At 39.6% G+C, this 22,235-nt stretch overlaps 2 protein-coding genes across 3 annotated transcripts in view; one reads left to right on the top strand and one right to left on the bottom strand.

Moving 5' to 3' along the window:
- PNPLA8 (patatin like phospholipase domain containing 8) overlaps window positions 1-22,235 on the top strand; it is a 139,928-nt gene that overhangs the window by 44,952 nt on the left and 72,741 nt on the right. The window lies entirely within an intron of this gene.
- On the bottom strand, window positions 9,916-10,800 carry GPR141 (G protein-coupled receptor 141). Its single transcript, XM_068549798.1, has one exon. It carries the CDS (start codon window positions 10,798-10,800, stop codon window positions 9,916-9,918), a length of 885 nt encoding a protein of 294 aa, XP_068405899.1.

The following is a 22,235-nucleotide window of genomic DNA, read 5'->3' on the forward strand; positions in this document are numbered from 1 at the left end:
TCAGTAGTTGCAGCACGCGGGCTCAGTAGTTGTGGCTCGCGGGCTCTAGAGCTCAGGCTCAGTAGTCGTGGTGCACGGGCTTAGTTGCTCCGCGGCATGTGGGATCTTCCCGGACCAGGGCTCGAACCCATGTCCCCTGCATCGGCAGGCAGATTCTTAACCATTGCGCCACCAGAGAAGTCTTTCATATTCTTTTCCATTATGGTTTATCACAGGATATTGAATATAGTTCCCTGAGCTATACAGCAGGACCTTGTTGTTTATCCAGTCTATATATAACAGTTTGCATCCAGCAGAGATTGCTTTTAGTATGAGCCCCTGTGACAGGACTGCGGAAGCATAGCTACACAATGATGTCCCATGTGCCTTTGCCTGGCCCATCAGTATTTAGACCACCAGACGATATGTATGTTAATTTCTCAGCTTAGATTTCCTATTTCCCTTAGCAGAAAATCCAAATCCATATCTATGACTAGCACAATTCTGGGACTTGAATTTCTCATCAGTGACTTTTTATCCACATAGAATTCCTATGGATGACAAGCACGTCACTCCTGCCACTAAACCAGTTGGAGGGCAAATGTTTATAGTTCCATTTCAGAAATGGGACAGCCCGTCTTTATTTCCAGCAGTATACAAGTAGTTGCAGCTAACTGTGAATTATGGACTCTCAACCCCGTAGTATGTGGACCTACAGGGAAGTAGATATCAGAATCCCAGCCACATCTGTTAAGGCTTGTTTTCCATTCTAATACTCCAATGAAATCTTTCTGCTCCAGTCAGCTCACCCCTATGACTTCAGTTTCCTCTTTTGCTTCTCTGTCCTAGGTCTTTCTTTCCCTTCGTTTTCAGCTAAATTAAAAGTTGTTGAAATTTAAAAATTGAGTTATTTTATTCAGTATTTTATTTAGACCTAAACTGGGCATCTTTCTGCGCCAGCTCAGTCAACCATGTTGACTGGATATTAACCTGCTGATTTTTCGTCACAGCCTCCCCTGTGATTATTGCCTTCCCTATAACTTTATGATTCTTAAAAATCATAGTTCGATTTTTTGCTTAAAAAATCAAACTTTCCTCAAGTTTTCTTTAATTTCCTGCAGCAGATAATTTTTAGAGATGGTGCTTCTGAGGCTTCCTTAGCTACTGCCTTTCCAGTGGTCTAACTTCCTTTCCCCATCGCCCCAGGATGAGTGTTTTCTCATCATCCCTTCTCAGAGGGTAATAGACAGGGTGAGTGGCTGACTTGGCCTGGGAATTACTTTGTACCCACTTTTATGGGGGTGAACTCACTAGTAATATCTATACTTGGAGTACAAGTTGTGTGTGTAGCTTCCAGTTTAATTCCCTGTTTTAAGCAAGTTTCACATGGGTCACTCTGTTCTTCTAAGGTGGCATCTTTCTCACGAACTTTTTATTTCTCTGATTTGCTGGAGAAAGACAAATACAACTCTGACTACCAACATTCCCTGCTCGTGTTTGTCCTGATCCTGAGCAGCCTGGGAACACATCTCCCACCATGCACTGCTCCATTCGCAGTTTGTTTTTTTTTAACATACATAACTATTTCTTGATTTTAGGCTAACAGTTAGTCACATAATTTCTGGAGCCCATTTCACAAGCTTTAGTTTTTTTTATCCCAGTTCTTCTCATACGTTCCCCCAGAAAGCCATCTGATTAACCTCTGGGGAACCAAAGTTTTCCTTTGGGCTCATGTTGGCAGCAACACAGGTGCCAGAACTTTCCTCTTTAGGAGCCTCTTCCTCTATGCCAACTATTGGGTTGAACCTAAGAGTAAATTTACTGACAACCTAACCCTGGTGAAATAGCAGTTATCAAAAATATATACCACTCCTTCTATAACACCAGAAGGTGAAGTGTAGAGACAATACGTACCCTTGATATATATCCTTGATCGTAAGGTCCTGTTCAGAAATCCTCTTGTAGGTAATTCTGCTCATCTACTTGGTCCATTATGGGAATAAGGATCCTGTCTACAAAGGTCAATTGCATCTCTTAATCCTATAGTTGCTTCCTGTACTCCAACCCATGTGCAGCACTTGGAAATTCTTTTTAATGAAATTTCTCGTATTAACCCAAAAAGATGTTATTGTGCAGCACCTACAGGAAGCGTTTAGTAGGTGCCACAACTGTTCATGCACCTGTTTCAAAGTCTTCACATAATGATTTTACTATTTAAGGAAAAACATCACTGCTACAAAAAGAAGCTTCAATCTATTCTCAAATGATCACAGACATTTACCAGTGTTCAAGACATGCAAGGCAATAGGTGAAATTGAGTTTTTAAACATCATTCCTACTAATTGCAAAAAGCTTGACTGTTGAGGCTTTGAAACATAAACTTGTTGAGCTTTTGATTTGGGTCTTCCTAGTATAGACTTCAAGGACAAGTGCACTCTGAAAATGTTATTTAAAAGAAAGTATATTTATATTTGATTATAGAAGAGTGTAAGTTAGAAATGCCAAAGACCCCCTGAGAGTGTTACTCCTGAAGGATCTAGTAGTAGTTTGTTTTGCTTCTTGTATGTATTTGACATTATCTTTCAAGTTACATTCAAAGTGCTCTTTCCTGCCCTCACCTGCCTTTTTTTTTGGTCCTCGTGCAGCACTATCTATAGTATTCAGTTTTTTTCTTGGGTCATAAGTTTATCAGCACCTTACTGTTTTACTTGTAGGTTCTCTGGATCTCTGAATATACATGAAAACCCAGAGGAGAGGAACTGGGTAGCTGAATTGCTGAATTATTTTCACTTTACTTTCTTCCTCTTGTGGTTCTCTCTGGCACCTGGCCTCATCACTTGCACATAAACACTCAAAACTTAGTTGGCAAATTAGTACATTTGGAAATAGCAGGTATTCTTGACACATTTATAAACTCCTTAGTGAGGGTACACAGATCTCCTATTTTTAAATGCAAGTGATCTGGTGCAGGTAATTAGACTATAAAGAAAATAAATAGTTTAGGGATTTGCTTTCAGTTCATTACTTGAGCTAGAGATAGAAACAAACTAGTCTATCTAGGAGAAATATATGCATATTTTTGTTAATTTTCCCTATCTCCTTTAGATAAAAAATTCCAGATTTTGATACCAATTTAAATGTCATCTGAATAATAATATTCTCTTTTCCCACTAAATACAAAATTAAGGCTCTGAGAATAATGAAGACACAAGACACAGAAAGAAATATCATTTAGTTTCTTCTCTGCTCTCAGTCTCTGGCACCGTGTCTTAGCATGCCAGAGGAAAGTTGATATGATAGAGGTCTGCATAGGATAATAGGGGAATTAGTTAATGAGAAGGTTCATAACTCAGTCTGGAAACAAGGAAGGGGCATCATGGGATCTGGTCCGTGAGCCTTTGCAAAAGACAAATAAAAATAATTAATTACTCCCTCTGCTCTCCAAAAAGGACTGGAGGCGAGAACAGAAGGTAAGGTAGCACTGAGCATGGACCATAGAGTGAGGCTGTTGGGATGAAGGGAGGACGAGGGAGGAAGGTGACTTCAAGGTGGAGAAAACAGGCTGTGCCGAGTCACAGAGATGAAAGAGTCGGACACAGAGAGAGAACTATGAATGTGATGCTCTGCCTGAAATTAAGGATCCACGTGGGGTCGTGATGAGCCTGGAAAGGGCAACTGTGACTGGAACACAGAAGGTCCCATAAGCAAGATAGTACATATGGGCTCCATGTGAAAACAATGTCAAGCTTCTCAAAGTTTAAAGTGGGAGGATTTACAATCCATGATTGACATAAAAAGTTTTCAATACTAGGAAAACCATGGTGACATCAGCCTGGCAGTTGAAGCAGATGTGGTTGGGGAGGTGGACCAGGAGGTAATAGACAGAGGACTGTTGGAGCAACCCAGGAGAGGAGGGCTAAAGACCTCAGTGAAGGCAGAGACCAGAAGTACAGTGTGAAAGAGACAGACTCGTGAAGTTACGAATGGGACTCAGGGATGCTTCGTAGGGAGCAGGTAGGAGAAATTATAGAAATCTCCTGAGTTTCAAGTTTGGGTGAGTGAATGAATGTGAATTCATGTGAATTCATTTCACATGAATGAGGGATGTGAAAGGAGGATCAGACCTGGAGGGAAAATCATGAGTTCAGCTTTTAGGATGGCGAGATGGAAAGAGAAGACTCATTACCTCTATTGACAGGTAAATCAGGAGCAGCATTGTGATCCACAGAATTGGTGAATCCCCAGGAAACAAGTAATCGGGCAAAAGCCCTTGTGCACAATAGCGTTAGGTTTGAATAATAGCACAATCAGAATTACCCTTGCTCTGTGTGGTCAGTAATTTGTGAATAAATAAAGCTTATTACATTAAGGCTTTTTCTAGCTAATTTGTGCTCCTCCCTCTGCCCAACACACACACACTTTTCTATGAAATCCCCATAAAACAATATTAGATATGGTAGTCTTTGTGACCTTAGGCAAGTTTCTTAACCTCTCTGTAGTCTTTACTGGAGCTAATAATAGAACCTATTTAATGACTGCTGTGTGGATTCAATGATTTACAAGATATAAAATGCTTAGAGCAGTCTCCAGCTTATGGTGAACATTCAGTAACTGTTATCTTTTGTCACGCAAAGATATAACTCTAAAATATTTTGATTAGCAAACCTGTGTGGAAGTCCAATCTACCTAAAACTTGCAAAAGTAGCTTTTCACAAAAATTCCTATCTCTGTTAAGAATTGAGTGGAGATGGTGGAGAAAGAATGCAGGGGAGATAGGGGGGGCATGGGCAAGGGAAAAGAATTACATGACTGAAATGTTTTCAGATGATCAATGCTGATATCCTTTTACACGGATGATTCAGTGATTGATCAATAAAAGAAAGAAACAAAATTTGATTACAGCATCTATATGTAGGTCATCTTAGCACCATGATATCATCTGAGACAAATTGCTCAGCCCACAGAATAAGAAAGAAGGTCATGCATAGCTATGGCATGTTGTCATATATTAAATTCCTGTGATTCTGGCCAAGATGGAATAATAGAGACCAGATTTAACATACTACCTGGAACAATAAAAAAAAACTGAAAAAATACATGTAACAATGGTTTTCAAGGCTTTGGATGGGCATCAGGTAAAGAAGGGCAGTGATCAGTGAGAGATGGGAAATAAAGGAGATGAACCCTATGACGGCTTCAGTTTACTGCCTTGTAAGTTTCTAGCTTGCCACATAGGGAGGGAGAACCCAGGTGGAACCAGGCAGAATTCCTGGGTTGAGGAGGCTGAGCTGAGAATCCAGGCAGCTAGAATTTTCAGAGCAGAGTAACAGAAAGGAGAGAGCAAAGCAGAGAGAGAACTCCAGGCATTTATATAACCATCCCTTCCTGAGTATTCAGCTGAGTACTGATCTGTCTAGGGAAGGAAGAATATAAGAGGATTAGTGGGAATTGTGCCCATTGCTCACATAGGGTTGGAAATAGTACATGTTCCCACCAGACAGATTGAAGAATTTAATAATTTATGAGACATTAGGTATAGTACTCAAGAAGATCTTGCCTGAATAGTGTGAAATAAATAGCCCTAGATGGAATACTGCTCTGGACCTGCCTGATAGATCTTAAAAACAACACCTTAAAGGATCAAACTGCAACCCAGAAGAAAGCTCAAGAATATTTATAAAAATACGGAAGTATCCAACATCCAACCAGGTAAAATTACAATGAATGCTAGTAGAGGGCAGGAAATAATGAAATTTACAGTGTACACAAATAAAATAAAGAGCAGAGAGAATCGACAAAACTGAAAGTTGATTCTTAGAAAAGATAACAAAAATTGACTTACCTTTAGCTAGGCTGACAAAGAAAATAAGAGAGAAAACACAAATACACAAAACCAGATATGAAAGTGGGGGAATTACTACCAAGCTTACAGAAATAAAAAAGGATTTTAACAGAATACTATGAACAGTTGTTCACTAATAAATTGGATAACTTAGATGAAATGTATAAATTCCCACCAACATACAAATTACATAAAATGATTCAAGATGAAAGGAACAATCTCAACAGATCTATAAGTAAAGAAATGAAATCAGTAATCAAAAACATTGCAAGAAAGAAGAATCCAGGATCAGATGACTTCAAAAGTGAATTCCAGCAAACATTTAGAGAAGACTTAATGCCAGTCCTTCTCAAACTCTTCCAGAAAATAGAAGAGGACTATTTCCAAACTCATTTTATGACGACAGAATTACCCTGAAACCAAAGCTCTAAGTGAGAAGATAATGGAGGAAAAGAACTGTCAACCTAGAATTCTATACCCAGCAAAAGTGTATTTGTAAAAAAAGATGAAATAACAACTAATAAGAAGATACCAATGTGTGTATTAGAACTCCCTTTCTGTGTTCCACAACCATCATTGTCATGCTAATTCTTTTCAATTTAAAAAAATTTTTTCATATAATTATGTTTGCTTTTACTGATCCTGATCTCCAGGTTCTTTACTATGTTTTAAACAGTTCAGTTCTCTTTTATGAGGTTTTTCAATACAACCTTCATTTCTGAAATTTTTCTGTTGCTTATTCCTTGAAATGTGCCAGCTTATATTTTATCATCTTTGTTTTTTTTTTTAAATCACATCTTACTGCCAAGTTTGATCTCTGCTTTTTGCTTCTGTTTTAGGAGCAATGACCTCATTAAGGAATATTTTTGAAAGCAGGGGTTTGTCAACATTTTTCTCCATGATTCTCTACCCTGCTGTCTGCCCAGAGAAGCTAACTTGTATGAACCACCTCAACAGTCTCCCTTGCCTTCTGGCTTCTGGTGAATTCAGCCAACAGAGAACATCCAAAACATTGGAGGGATGGAGAAGAATAAGATGGTGGTATTTATTCCACTGGTTTATTTTCTGCAGCTTTGCCTTGAGATGATTGATTTGTCAGCCTAAGGTCATAGCTTCTTTCAAAGCAGCTCACTCCATGTTACTCCTATTTCCAGCTTTTGGTCACCACTCTCCCTGTTTACCATTTTGGGCATAGGGATAGTGGCAGCACTATGGTTGCTAGCCCTGCAGTACCATTGTTTTTGGTTTCCCTGCATTGTATCCACTTCTTTATAACTAGTTCTCATCATTGAGTTATCCTTGAATTATCCTGATTTGTGTGGAGCATGATTTCCTCATGGGACCTTGACCGGATCAGCTCAGAGTAGTTGATCCAGCTGATAGCCCCTTTCTAAGACTGAAGCACTGAAGATTCTGGATTTAGTATTAGTAAAGTAGATAGAGAGTTTATCTTTGTTGTAGTTCCTTATAAATGGAGGACTTAATAGTAACTTTTTATGTACAGAGTTTTATTGAATATCTAATTGCAATCAAGTGGCAAAATAACTGGTTGAGAGGAAAAGAAAATTATCAGTGAATCAATTAATCAGAAGATCTATCCTTGATCTGGTTGATCTCTGAAATCTAGAGTACTCTCCATCTCAATAATTTTCACCCTGAAATATCAATGTTTATCATCATCCAGATTGAGAGACACTTGCACAAACCTCCATCTGACCAGACTTATGAGGTCACTGGTTTATTATCTGTTGTGTGAGCAGCTTCCACCCTAGGCAGAGGGCTCATGAACAGATGATTACTACTTGAGGACAGAATTCACAATTCCAGATTTCACAATATCCAGCCCCCAGTGTCTGATTCCACCCTTTTCTAGCTTCAAGAGTGGTTTGATTTGCAGGGTAGGATTAAATATATACAGTCAGATAAGACCCATTCCTTGCTCTCAAGTATCTCATGGTCTGAAGTGTGGGGAGTATAAGAGATGATTACATACAGACAAATAATTATAAGGCAGTTTGACAAGGGCAATAATAGATGGTCTGTACAAATACATTCGTCAGGTATCTGATAGTAATACCTGATATGTTGTTTTTCTGTATTATCTTGGTAGTTACATTTCGTTACATTTCATCAAGATACTTCACTAAACAAAGAGCAGTCTTATCCCTAAGAGAAAAACCTTTTGAGAGAGAATATTGTCATTGCTTGAATAGTCTTCAGGAAGAGTGGATTTCAGGTTATTTTCATCTTACATCCTTATCATTAAAAAAAATTTGTGCACATCCCCATAAAGTAATATTCATAGTTTATACCCATGCATTGCTGTAGTTCCTTTATGAATATCAGCACAACATACTATATTTTAATAGAAAATAAATAGAAATAAATTTCTTCTACTACTCTTTTTGCATTCCACTAAATTATTATTGTTCCCACTCCCACTGTGAAGACTACTGCTCAAAAGCAGATGCATTAAAAAAAAAAAAAAAAAGATTGTCGGGCTTCCCTGGTGGCGCAGTGGTTAAGAATCTGCCTGCTGATGCAGGGGACACGGGTTCGAGCCCTGGTCTGGGAAGATCCCACATGCCGCGGAGCAACTAAGCCCGTGTGCCACAACTGCTGAGCCTGCTCTCTAGAGCCCGTGAGCCACAACTACTGAGCCCGTGTTCCACAACTGCTGAAGCCCGCGCGCCTAGAGCCCATGCTCCACAATAAGAGAAGCCACCGCAATAAGAAGCCCGCACACCGCAATGAGAAGCCCGCGCACCGCAATGAAGAGTAGCCCCCGCTTGCCGCAACTAAAGAAAGCCTGTGCACAGCAACGAAGACCCAACGTAGCCAAAAAAGAAAAGAAAAAAAAAAAAGATTGTCCCCATATAACAGGTTTATGATGTTGACCTTACAGTATGGTGAACTTTAGATACAGCATCACTTCTCCCTGGTGCAGGGGGTACCATTTTTCCTCCTTTTCAAGTAATCTATTTGACTTTCTGCCTGATAGACCCAGTAGAAAATCATGTGGAAATGGAAACTCAAAAGCCAATTTTAAGATACATGTACATTTGTAATTATTGGTGGATTTTTTCAGTTTTCTCCAAAATCCAGAATGAGTTGGAAGAAGTGGTAAGTCCTCTTTATGGAGCATAATTATAAGCAAAGCAAAGCATAAGGGCATATCAATGTCTGTACTTGATAAGTAGAATCTGAGTTCTGAGTTGGTTGTCTTGGTTGTTTTAATGACTTTAACTGATACCAGTGTTGATTTTAATTTATAAAATTACTTGGTCATATAGGATGCCTTGAACCAGCTTAAGGACAGTCCCACAGTCTGAAAGGCATGGCTCTAATACAGTCTGCCATCACGCTTAAACTAAGTCCAGCTGGCTTCCACTTTTTCCTGTTTCTTTTCCTGCTTCATGGATCCATGTCTGGGAAGGTAGATCTGGGACGTAACCTCGGCTTCCTGACTACCTACTATACCTTAATCAGAATCAAACCACATCAATACCCCATCAGTCCCGAAAGAATTTCCTCTAAGTCTCTTGACTATCTGAGGTAATCCTTTCCTACAAATACCACAGCCAGTGGCCATAGCTTTCCTGGCTATCAGAAATTTTCAAGAAGTTGAGTATAAGTTGAATAAGTTAAGGCTTCTGTAGAGTCTTTATCTTCAGGTTCTCTGGACCTTGAAGAATAATTTAGAAATAGAGGGAAAGAACATTCTATGATCAAAGCTCAGTGAGAGTAAATGCAAAGAGGAGAACAGCCTGGAGAGTGCATGGGGAAAGGCAATAGCTGTGCTTAGCGGAAGTAAACATTGCAAGGAAGAAAAGGTAGGGGTTGAGTCTGGATGGTCGGGGTCAACTTGTATAGAGTTAAGGTGATCAAACATATTCTTTGTTAATGAAGAACTGATAACAGTTCTCCGAGAAGCGGGAAACAATCAATCTTCATTACCTTTTCATGGAAAAATAATTTTGATGATGATTAAGAGCAAGAATTTGAAAAATTTCGAAGTCATGGAAGCACCCACTGAATCGAAACTATTTTATCACAATAGCGAAAAACTGATTACAAAGCAAGTAACATAGTATTTAATGGATAACACCCCCTACGAGACACAGCATATCCAGGCAACAAGCAGTAGTTAAAGCAACAAAAATTTCATTATAAAGAACTAACTCAGAATTTTCTATCTCTGAATAATGTTGAATGAAATGTACCCGGAAGGCATGGTGGGGTACAAAACAGACCACTATTACGAGGAGGAAGAAGAAGCTCTTGATTTGAGCTCTGCATTCTTGATGGGCCCACATGTCGGGCCAAAGAGTCTTTACCAGTTGAACGATAACCCCCATCTGTATCAGAAAGAGGGTCACAACCGTTGTCATCATAATGATGATCATAGAGTAGTTCAAGATAATGCATTCCCTGTGGTTGAGGTCTTTGTAGAACTCGAAGCATCGTTGCTCTGAGTATGTTGGATGGGTGCCATATTGTAAAAAAAATATTGGCAGAAACATGACGCCACCCACCATCCAAATAATAATGCTTAAAACCACCGCATGGTACTTTTGGAACTGCTGCATTTGGAGTTTCTTAAAATACATGAGCAATCGGAGTATGATGATGGCCACATAGAAAGCAAAGGTGAAGTACATATGACCATATATTATGCTGCTAACCAATCGGCAGGTGAAGAATCCAAACTCCCAGGTGACTGATATATAATAGCTGAGGCGAAAGGGAAGGCTGACCAGGAGGATGGAGTGTAGCACTATGATATTGAGAACGATGGTGGCAATCATTGATTGGCTGTTCCTTTTGAGCATCCTACAAGACATCGTAATAGCTCCTGCAGCACCTCCCAGCAAAACCGCGCTGTAGAGCGTAATGAGAATCATCCTGCAGTGCCTGTCGCAGCGGCCCGGGTCTGTGTTGGAAGCGTTTGACAGGGTGGTTGTATTGATCAGCTCCATATTTCACCACAAAATGCTTAGAAGACCATAAACCCCTAAACCAAAAGTTTTACAAAATTAGAACGGATATATTGAAACTGCGCAGCAACTGCACATGAATGGTCTTGTTTTGCCATCCCAGCCCACTGTTTACAAGCCTAAAACTGGGTACCCAATAAGTATTGTCAGAGACTCGTCTTAATTACCCAAAGATATTGAAGAGACAAAGAGAGTGAAACAAAATGACAAAAATAAGACTGTCTGAATATAAAGCTTGTAACTGTGCACTCAGGCATTCTATTCACAGATATGTCTAAAGTCACATACCAGGGCGGGGATGAGCGTAAGACATATTAGCCTCTGGCGTAAAGTTTAAGGAAGGGCTAGAGACTCAGTCATCAAAATAAATAATAGTCTAATGCAATGGTTTTTAAAAATCAAAATTAATGCAAAAAATTCATGATGAACAAAATAAATTTTAAACAAAGGCAGGGTCTGTATACACCCAACACTCGTTCATATCAGATCTATAAAGGCCGTCCATCCTATTGTCAGAAAATCCAGTTTGAGATACCGCAGAGAAGACCATGTAAATCACATGTAATTATTGGAAGAAGGTATATCAGACACTTTAAAATATTTCCTGTGAACAGCTTTGGGGGAAGGAGAAGCATATAATATGCATATTACCTGCACTCTTCTTGCAAACTCTGAAACTTTCCCTGGACTGGTATGTTACATTTTAGTAAAAAGTTGGGGTTCGGGGGTGGGTTCTGTTTAGTTTTCACTTAAGTTTTTCAGGTATGGATGTATAAGAGATAGTGATCATATAGCAGAGAGACAGACTGCTTGGCAGTGTGCTTTCCTGCATCTAAGTGTCACTTGGCCATTTGGTTGCTGTTAGGGTGTGTATAAGTCTCCTGGCCTCACGGAACTCTGGCTATGAAATGCAAAAGTCACACTGCCTATGTCACTGGAAAATGAAATGAGTCAGTGCATTTGAGACAGCTTTATAACTGAAAAGAAAAAAAAGCCACATAAAGTTATGATTCTTAAGGTGAAACAACAAAAGCAAAAAGACATTATTTACCTCTTTCTCCTTAGTCTACATAGGGCAGATACACAGTTATGTCACATAAAATTGTTGTTGCATTATTAAGCATTTAATAAACATCCTACAATTAAAAGCAAACTTTTTCAGACCTTTGATCAGATGGTATGAGACCCAGGCATCAACAGGTCAGACCTTCCTCTTTGGAAGGATCTGTGTCCATTTTCCTCACCTATCTGCTGCCCACCTGGCCAGAAGCAGTGTCTGAGCGTTTGTATCTGAGGGAGAAGTTATTCCACAGTGAACGTCTAAATATCTTAGAATTTTTCTTCTGCTACTATGGAATCTTCTTAGAATAACTAAATTTTCATTTATGAAAAATTATATTGGACTTGTCACATTGACTACTCTCAAATGAGATTTTATTGTAACTTAGATACATAATTTGCATAACAATCTAAACTTTATGTGCTGAGATATGCATTTTAGCAAACTATATATATATACATATATATACACACTTATATATACATATAAAATGCATAATGCGTGTACACTTTTTCTGTGAAACAAAATAGTTTTATGTGACTTATGAACAACAAATACGATACTACTGACTTAGTTTTAAAATTTTGGTAGTCCTCAAGTCTAAGCAGACGAGATTTAAGTTTGATATGACTTTAAAGCAAGGAAAACTTAAATAATTTATCAGGTCCCACCAGTTTAAATGGACACAACTGCCAAGGCTGTGTGACGTTTGGAAATAGGTTATTAGCTGGCTAATAATGGGACAAATAATTAACACTGAAGTTGCCTCTTCAGTCGCAAATATGGGAATGAGATCTATTTTGTAAGGATGTTATGAGAAATAAGTTAAATTGCATGTCTAAAGACCCAACAAATTCCCTGACATGAACTAGGTCATCAAAGCGTCAATGCCACTTCTCCCTCTATAATGTACACAAAGATATATCATAAACATACAATGCCATCCTTTTTTACCTCTCAGAATCATGCTATAAATATTTAAATGCATTGAGATAAATTCATAGGGAAGGGAGGAAGTTGGATCATCACTTTTCCTTGCTCTCAGGACCTTACCCTTACGACCACCAACCCCTGGAAATTTTTGCTCATGAAAACAAAGTACTGAGACTATTACTCAGCCATAAAACGGAATGAAATCGGGTCATTTGTAGAGATGTGGATGGACCTGGAAACTGTCATACAGAGTGAAATAAGTCAGAAAGAGAAAAACAAATATCGTATGTTAACACATATATATGGAATCTAGAAAAATGGTATAGATGATCCTATTTGCAAAGCAGAAAAAGAGACACAGACGTAGAGATCAAACGTATGGATACCAAGGGGGGAAGGGGAGGTGGGATGAATTGGGATATTGGGATTGAGATATATACACTAATATGTATAAAATGGATAACTAATAAGAACCTGCTGTATAAAAAAATAAAATAAAATTCAAAAACTCAACAAACAAAAAAATAAATAAATAGATTAATTAATTAATTAAAAAAACCAAGTACTGAGACTATTACTCAGCCATAAAAAGGAATGAAATTGGGTCATTTGTAGAGACGTGGATGCACCTGGAAACTGTCATACAGAGTGAAATAAGTCAGAAAGAGAAAAACAAGTATCGTATATTAACACATATATATGGAATCTAGAAAAATGGTATAGATGATCCTATTTGCAAAGCAGAAAAAGAGACACAGATGTAGAGATCAAACGTATGGATACCAAGAGGGAAGCGGGGTGGTGGAATGAAGTGGGAGATTGGGATTGGCATGTATACACTATTGATACTATATATAAAATAGATACTAATGAGAACCTACTGTATAGCACAGGGAACTCTACTCAGCGCTCTGTGGTGACCTAAATGGGAAGGAAATCCAAAAAAGAGGGGATATATGTATACGTATAGCTGATTCACTTTGCTGTACAGTAGAAACTAACACAGCATTGTAAAGCAACTATACTCCAATAAAAATAAATTAAAAAAAAAAAAGCAAGTACTGAAATTTCTAGATCTGTTTCCTATGCAGAAACATTTAAATGAACATTCAAACTACTTACTTGTTCTTTTCCTCTTATGATCTGCTGCTGGTGGAAGACACAAGGCACTTTGGTCATTTGCTGGTGATCTACATCAGAACAGGTAATAAGAACGGTTTGCTAGAATCAAGTCTCCAGTCAAGAGAGGTCATGGGATGAAAAATGAACTGGCAAAGAGCTCAAGCTTTAGACTGAGGTCTTTCAAAGTTAAACAGTCAAGATGGAGGACCCAGATAAACCGTCTGGGCCACAAACGGATGTGTAGCTCTACAGCTAGTGGTGAGACAGATTCAAAGTATTCTTCTAAGCTAAGACTTTCATTTTCACTATCAATGACTTATTTGCAGTAACTTTTCTCATTAACATGAAAAACTTAGTATTTTTTCCCCAATGCTCTTTCTTATCACACTTGTATCCAAAATGTTTCATATTCAGTATAAGAATGACTGAGAGAAGTACTCTGTGTGAGATTTTTATATTCTCAACAGTAAACTCAACATATTTATATCTCTGGCTTTCACTTTCCAAGACTCCTTTCCCTCAATAACTGCCATTTGGAGATATGGTTCCTTTTGAAGCTCGACCGTCTGGTGATGTAACTTCCACAAGAGGGCACGTTTTTTCTCAAAAGTAAATTTTCTTACGTCAGTCTTCTCACTTCCTGTTCTAACTTCATAGTCACCTTTAGCTGTGCTAAGACCTCAAAGCATAATTTTAAGGAAGTTGGGTTTAGTACACCTAAAGATGAAAGAGACCAACATGCCTTCAACAGTTGCGGGCAAATTCAGCCCCAAATCATATTACTGTTCAGCTACAGGAATTCAAAAGGACCAAAACTCTGTCAACTGTAAAGCAAACTCATTATGGACCACATATAGGTAACAACTTGATAAAATTTTCATTTGCTTTGGAAAGAATGAATATCATCTCCACCTACACCATCTGCTAGATGATCACCCAAAAGTGCTTGTAGCCATAGAGATACAAAACAACAGAATCTAAACATAATAGAGCCATATGCTTAACTATTTCAAGAAAAACGCTCAATAGAAGATGGGATTTCCAAGTCTTACTGTCAAAAGCAAATTTGTACCAATTCAACTCAGCTGGAAAATTTCTCATGGAACCAATTTTTCAACCCATTTTAAACATCTCGTCTTAAATCAAATTGTTTCAAAAATACAAAATCTGGGTTGTAGGCCTGGATTTTGACATATTATCTGGCAGGTCTCATTTTTCAGATAAAATGTGTTTCCTGGAATCTTTGGGATAAAGTATGTTCCCATAGAAACCATGCTATATTTAGAGGTTGCTTCTCTGATGAAGGACTAACTGGGAAACAAGATCGATGTGACCAACAGTGGAGCCTAAAAATAAAAGTCGGCTATAATTCAGAACTATAGCCAGCACACAAATTGATAGCATTCACACTGACAACGTTAAGGAATTCAAAGTACTAAAATGTGTGTATATTATATTTAAAACACATCTAGAAGAATGCTTGTATTTAATATTTTTTTCTCACTACACTCAGAATTCAGCTCTTTTCATTCAGGAGTACCAAGATTTTTAAGAAAATAACAAAACCTTAGTTTGAGACCTTAGACATTACCCAGTTCAGTACAGTACAACCTTTTTTTTTTTCTTTTAGAGAAAATATGATTTATTACAGTAGAGTTGATTTACAGTGTTGTGTTAGTTTCAGGTGTACAGCACAGTGAGTCAGTTATACATATGCATATAACTATTCTTTTTCAGATTCTTTGCCCAAATAGGTTAATACAGAATACTGAGTAGAGTTCCCTGTGCTATACAGTTGGTCATTGTTGATTATCTATGTTATATATAATAGTGTGTATATGTTAATCCTAAATTTCTAATTTATCCTTCCCCTCCATATTTCCCCTTTGGTAACCATAAGTTAGTTTTCTAAGTCTGTGAGTCTGTTTCTGTTTTGTAAATAAGTTCATTTGTATCTTTTTTTAGATTCCACATGTAAGTGATATCATATGATATTTGTCTTTCTCTGTACGACTTATTTCACTTAGTATGATAATCTCTAGGTCCTTCCATGTTGCTGCAAATGGTATTATTTCATTCTTTTTTATGGCTGAGTAATAGTCCATTGTTATGTGTACCACATCTTCTTTATCCATTCATCTGTTGATGGACATTTAGGTTGCTTCCATGTCTTGGCTATTGTAAATAGTGCTGCAGTGAACATTGGGGTGCATGTATTTTTTCAAATTATGGTTTTCTTTGGATATATGCCCAGGAGTGGGATTGCTGAATCATATGGTAGCTCTATTTTTAGTGTTTTGAGGAACCTCCATACTGTTTTCCACAGTGGCTGTACCAATTTACATTCCCACCAACAGTGCATGAGGGTTCCTTTTCTCCACACCCTCTCCAGCATTTATTGTTTGTAGGCCATTCTGACCACTGTGAGGTGATACCTCATTGTAGTTTTGATTTGCATTTCTCTAATAACAAGTGATGTTGAGCAACTTTTCATGTGCCACTTGGCCATCTGTATGTCTTCTTTATGACCCTCTAATTTAACAGAGGAAGCCACCACAATTCAGAGGTTTAGAAAATTACCACAAGGTCACAGGCCTATTTAGAAAGCAGATAAGGATGAAAAATACATACCCCATTCCAAGCCTTCATGTCCACTGCATGATGCACACGTGGTGAACTTGAGATTGTCTCTTGCAGACACATTAGCAATCAACAGCTTAATTTTCCACCTACTTCTCTGTGATATCTGGAATCTTATTTTTGGAATGGACCTTAATCTTTAAATAGAAGTATATTTTAAAATCCTAGAGAATTAAAATTCTTCTTTAAATATTGTTTGCCCCACAGACAAACCATTAAAGTAAGACATTAGCATTGGTGATAAGCCTAAGTGGGTTTTCAGAAGGAAAAGTTCATCTGTCCTCTGCAGGAGAAGGTCCAAAGCAGATGCTGCTGGAGATGTCACCATCTTGCCCCATCCTCCCCCTTCATGGGAGGTGCCATTTGAGATGGCCATTTGGTGGGCAGTGTCTGCTCCTGAAAGAATGGGGTGGGGGTCGCTTGTCTTTCTAGAGTTGTTAAATTGCTACTGTGAAATGTCCTTAGGAAAGTGGTGATAAAATCTGCAACTGCGAATTCTCAAACCTGTTTACACTCCTAAGTCATTAGCCAAGACACTGAAATGCCAGGCTTGGTGCCCTGTCTGATCCAAAACACACAGAGGCTCAGCTGACCTAGATATTCAAGGCAACACCTGGGCCTTGGACCTCTCCTCACTCTAGGACCTGCATTCTAGTTCCTCTCTTCAGTTCTCTCCCTTTGTGATTATGTCTAGCTCCCTTGGTCTCTCTCAGATACAGTGTAACTTTCTTTCATGGAGACAGTGAGATTTCAAATGAGAGGAGTCCAGACAGCCCATTCCAGCCCTCTGCTTATTTCCCAGATGGGAGATGGAGACCCAGGAGGCCATTCTATCCCTCCCACTCCTCCCCCTGAGGAAGGTGACCCAGGGCAGCATCTCAGAGCATCTTTAGACGCCACACAAACTGAAGCATATCAAACAAGCATGTTGTAAGAAACCTGTTTTTTCTAAATTAAATATTTTCTGGCATTTATTTTCTAGTGTAGATATGGTCTCAAATAATGAAACCAAAGTTGGCACCCAAAAGCCTTGGATGGTTGAGAGCCCTAGATGTTGGTCTTTAAACATGTATAAATGGTGTATGTTGTCCTGACACAATGTTCTCTACATCTGATAAAAGGATAACTGATTTGAAGTAAAACAAGAGAGATTAAGATTAGACATTAAGGAAAAAACTCTAATGAAGGCAGAGAGGGATTTATGCTGGTCTATGAAGCCCTCTGTTAACGTGCTTAACCTCAGCTCACACTATGCTATGCTCCATCTCTCCGGTTTCTTTTTGCTTCTCGAGCCCACCCAGGTCCTTGTACATTGTGTATTTTGCATCTGTGGGTCTCTCTGCCCAGAGTGCTTTTCTCACTTCTGCATGTCAGGCTGCCTCTTGTCATTCTGTTCTCAGCGTTGGTGTTAGCACCTCTGAGAAGCCCTCTCTGACTGCCACAGGGTTGGGCAACTACTCAGGGACCACCGCATTGCCCTGGTTGAAGTCTTTGCATGTGATTTTCCATGAGATGTTTTAATTTCTTAATTGTTCATTATGGGTCTATCGCCTGCCTTCTGTTCCGCTGAGATATACCCCCTCTAACATATCTAAGGATATGCTGTGTACTTAGCTTTTGGACCTTAGATCAAACAGAGAACACTGCCTGGCATTTCAAAGTCTCAGTCAGTGGCTTGGGCATGTAAACCAGGTTTGAGAATGAGCAGTCACCGATTTATTTACCACTTTCCTAAGATGGATTTCACTGACCCTAACTGCACTGTCACTGTCACTTCCCAGTGCCCAGATCAGTGTGCAGCGCATACTTGTTGAATGAATTCAATGTTTGTTGAATGAATGTGTAAATGTACATGATTTTCTAAAAGTGGCTGTGGAATAATCCTTCTTTTGGAGAAAACAACTTAATCATTTTAACTTCATTCTTATAAGCTCTCAGGGACTAGGGTTGAATGTAAGAGCTGGAATTGACCTAAAAGAGGGTCTAACAAACCCAAGTGCTAAATTTCACAGAAGGAACAGAGGCCAAAGAGGCAGTCTGAGTAGAGGCCACACAGATGCCCTGCATCTGCGACTCCCGGCCCACCCTCCTTTCTTGACCTGCCCTGTTGCCCAAAGTGACCATTTCCCAGGCCACTACATCTGGAAGCTTTACCATATTCCAAAGAGTCTTGTCTCTTTTTTAGATGACTGAGTCTTATAACACTTGGAAGCATCCCAGAGCATGGAGACATTCAATCAAGAATGAGGAAACAATTTGTTCAACATAAACTTTTCCTCTAATCTTCTTTTTAGCTTCAGATCTTTACATGCTTTGTATGAATCTTCTCACGTACCTCGGGGAGTGATCTGATTTCCCAGTCAAGCTGTTTACCTCTTTGGAGGTTACCGTACAATGTGGTTTAATTTTTTTTTCTCTTCTGTATTCTACTCCTTTATGAAAGGAAGATAATACTTCCTCAGAACAAAGGAAAGGGAGTAGTGGTTTTACTAACACATGCTACACGCTAGACGGAAGAATGAGCTGTAGTTCAGATCAACAGATTAAACTCAACTGCTTTCTGAAATAAAAGAATTACCTTAGTATTTTGATATCCAGAGGGACTTCAATCAAGATATGATTAACAAAGTATCTGATTGATGTGTCAAGAAGGACTTGGCAAAAATTCACCAAAGGAACCTTCTTCAGGGTATAATAATATCCACAAGCTGTACTAGGATATAAACAGGTGTCTATCACTATAGTGCTTTAAAATTAAACATTCTAAGCAATGTTTCTCAAATGTGATTGTGCTTATGAATCACTTGGCGATCTTGTTAAGATGCAGATTCTGATTCATTAGGTCTGGGGTAGGACCTGAGAGTCTGACTTTCTCACTGGTACCCAGGTGTTTCACAAGCTGCTGGTCCCATGGACCATGCACCATGGACCATCCTTGGTGTCGCAAGTCTCTACACTGTCCAATATGGTAGCCATTCTCCACATTGTGGACATTTCAGTTAAGTTAAAACAATTCACTTCTTCAGTCACATTTCAAGAGCTCGAAAGTTCTATTGAACAGATTTACTAAGGAAAACACAATGTATTAAATAATTCCTAGTCCCCATGATCTCGCCTCCTCTCTTTCCTAGCTGTAGGCTGCCAGCTTTTATTGGGAGAATAACAAGCATTGGTTGGATAAGCAGGTGTGTTTGAAGCTGGGGGAGATGGGGCAGAAGAGAACCAGGGAGAAGAGTTGTTGAGGAATCCAAAGAATAAAGGTATTTCAAGGGGGGTGAGGTCAACAGGGTCAAATTTGGCCAAGAGGACAAATAAGCTAAGGTTTGAAAAGTGCCCATTGACTGTGGCAGCATGGGCAGAGGAAGAGGCAGTAGTTGATGGCATATAGGATTAAACTAGGGTTGTTAACGATGGAAGCTTTTTGCTTATTTCTGTGGTAAAATTTTTAAATGCTGGTCTTGGACCACAAAGGAGAGACTGGCCATGGGGATATACTGGTTTTGAATTTTCAAGTCAAAATGGGCCCTATGGTAACCTAGTTCATGCTTTGACTATTCAGAGAACTCAAATACCATTAGCCATCAGAGATTTCAGAGTCTCCAGTTCCGAGGAGCACATCTCAAGCCTTCAAAGAAACCTCAGATTTCCTTCTGGCTAAGCAGAAAAAAATAATAACTTTGTCTTTATTACACCGGTAATTACAGAACTCTTCGCTTTCTTTGTGGGCTCCAGTTAGGATGAGGAGCAATTTCACCGATCACCTTTTACTCAAAATCTCACCAGACCCTTAAAAATAAACTCTCTTTTCAAGGAAAGGCCAAGCCCTAAGGGATGTTGCCAATCAAAATCTGACACCTTGTTCAGAGTGTGAAGATCAGTTTTAATCCGCCGCTCGGCCCAACCTCCTTTTCAGAAATTACATTCATTTCCCTATTATTAGTAAATTTTAAAAAAAGAATACAAAAGCTGATAGAACTTGGTGGTGGGCGCAGCTGATTACATTTTCCTGCTACTGCAGCAGAAAAGCCCTTTCAAGGAGAATGGCATGCATTACACTTGAGGATGGACGGGGTTGACTCTCCAGGAGCAGTGTTGAGCCTCTGACACTCTCAGAATATTGCCTTCCTGATTGCTCCAAATCGCTGACAGACCACTGTGTCATTGAGTTACCTGGTGGCACAGAAGGGCTGACCCGGTACTTGAATTGGACTCCTGGGACCTGTGGGACACAGGAGTTTGGACTCAGATGGGCACCATGTCATTTTGGGCAAGACAGAATCTTTGAATCCCTTTATTTTTAAAATAGGCAGCATATTGACTGTGCCCATTTGACTCATAGCTTCTGTGAGGGCAAAGTGGAGATCTGAATCCCGGGGCCTCAGGCCCACTCTTCACTCACTCGCCTTTCCCCCCTTCCCCTTCTGGGAGCAGGAGCCCCTCAGGCTTTGGGGGAGGGAGGGTTTCTGGGGCCCCTGAGTTGGAGCGGGTCACGTTGCATTGTCTTCATGACCATGTAGCTCATGTTGAAAATTAAAGTTTTTGGCTTTTCTTGGGATTTCCCTGGCGGTCCAGTGGTTAGGACTCCGGGCTTTCATTGCTGAGGGCCCGGGTTCGATCACTGGTCGGGGAACTAAGATCCCACAAGCCACCTGGCAGAGCCGAAAAATAAATAAAGTTTTTGGCTTTTCTTTAAAAAAATCAATAAAATAGGCAACATATAATTTTTTTCCCTGTCCTAAGAGGCTGTTTTTGAAGGAACAAAATGCAAAACTGACAGATACATCAAAAGCATCTTGATTTCATAGGATAGCTCTGCAGTGCTGACCTAGCTGATGCTGCAGCCATTCTCTAAGTTTATGGCTGGGATTTTTCTTTTCAGGGATTTTAAAAAATCTGAGTTTCTGATGATTAGTGGATTTCAGTCACGTGGACATTGGCTCAGTGGGGACTTAGTGTTGTCATGATTAATTAATTTTGGCTTAATGATGGGCCATGGGGAGAAAGATGGAGCCAGGAAAGATGGGACCGAGGAAATTGACTCCACCCAAGGGGCTTGCCCCTGAGGGCAGGTGGGCAGTCCAATGACCCATCCAGAGGAAGTGACAGACTCTGGCAGGTTCAACCTCGTGTGAAGGACGAAGAGGCGGGAGGAAATCCAGGCGGTGGATGTAACCCAAATCCAGGTAGATAGAGGCAATGAACCTGGTGTTGTGCTTATTCTCGCATGGGCCCAGTGAAAGGACAGTCAGAGGGTAAGGCAGAGTTTTCAGCTTTCACCTACATCAGAGTTAACTGGGCAGCTTATTAACACAGCACTTCCTGAGAACCTGTGGATGGGACCAGGTGTCCATACTTTCAACAAGCCACCAGGTCATCCTGATTTATCCTGATGCTGTCCTTCAGAGGACCACTTCCAAGAAGGGTGAGAGTGGGCCTCATCCTTCCAGGTGTCAGGGGAGCACATGAAAGGGCTGGAGTTTACTTTGGGGCCATATCCCTAGAAGGAAGCTGAAGTTCTAGAGAAGAAACTGAGGCAGAGTCACAGCTTTATGGAGCACGCAACAGACAGGTAGGTAGAAAATAACTAACTTGGTGGCCAGGCTCACTGTATACACATTGGCAAAACATCCTGCCCCATTTCCTGTCCTGATTGTGGTCTGAG

This window comes from Eschrichtius robustus, chromosome 8 (genome assembly GCF_028021215.1).
Source record: "Eschrichtius robustus isolate mEscRob2 chromosome 8, mEscRob2.pri, whole genome shotgun sequence".
Lineage (NCBI taxonomy): Eukaryota > Metazoa > Chordata > Mammalia > Artiodactyla > Eschrichtiidae > Eschrichtius > Eschrichtius robustus.

What these genes read in the sequence shown, in the direction of transcription:
- GPR141 (XM_068549798.1), bottom strand. Translation starts at nt 10,800, where the DNA reads ATGGAGCTGATCAATACAACCACCCTGTCAAACGCTTCCAACACAGAC.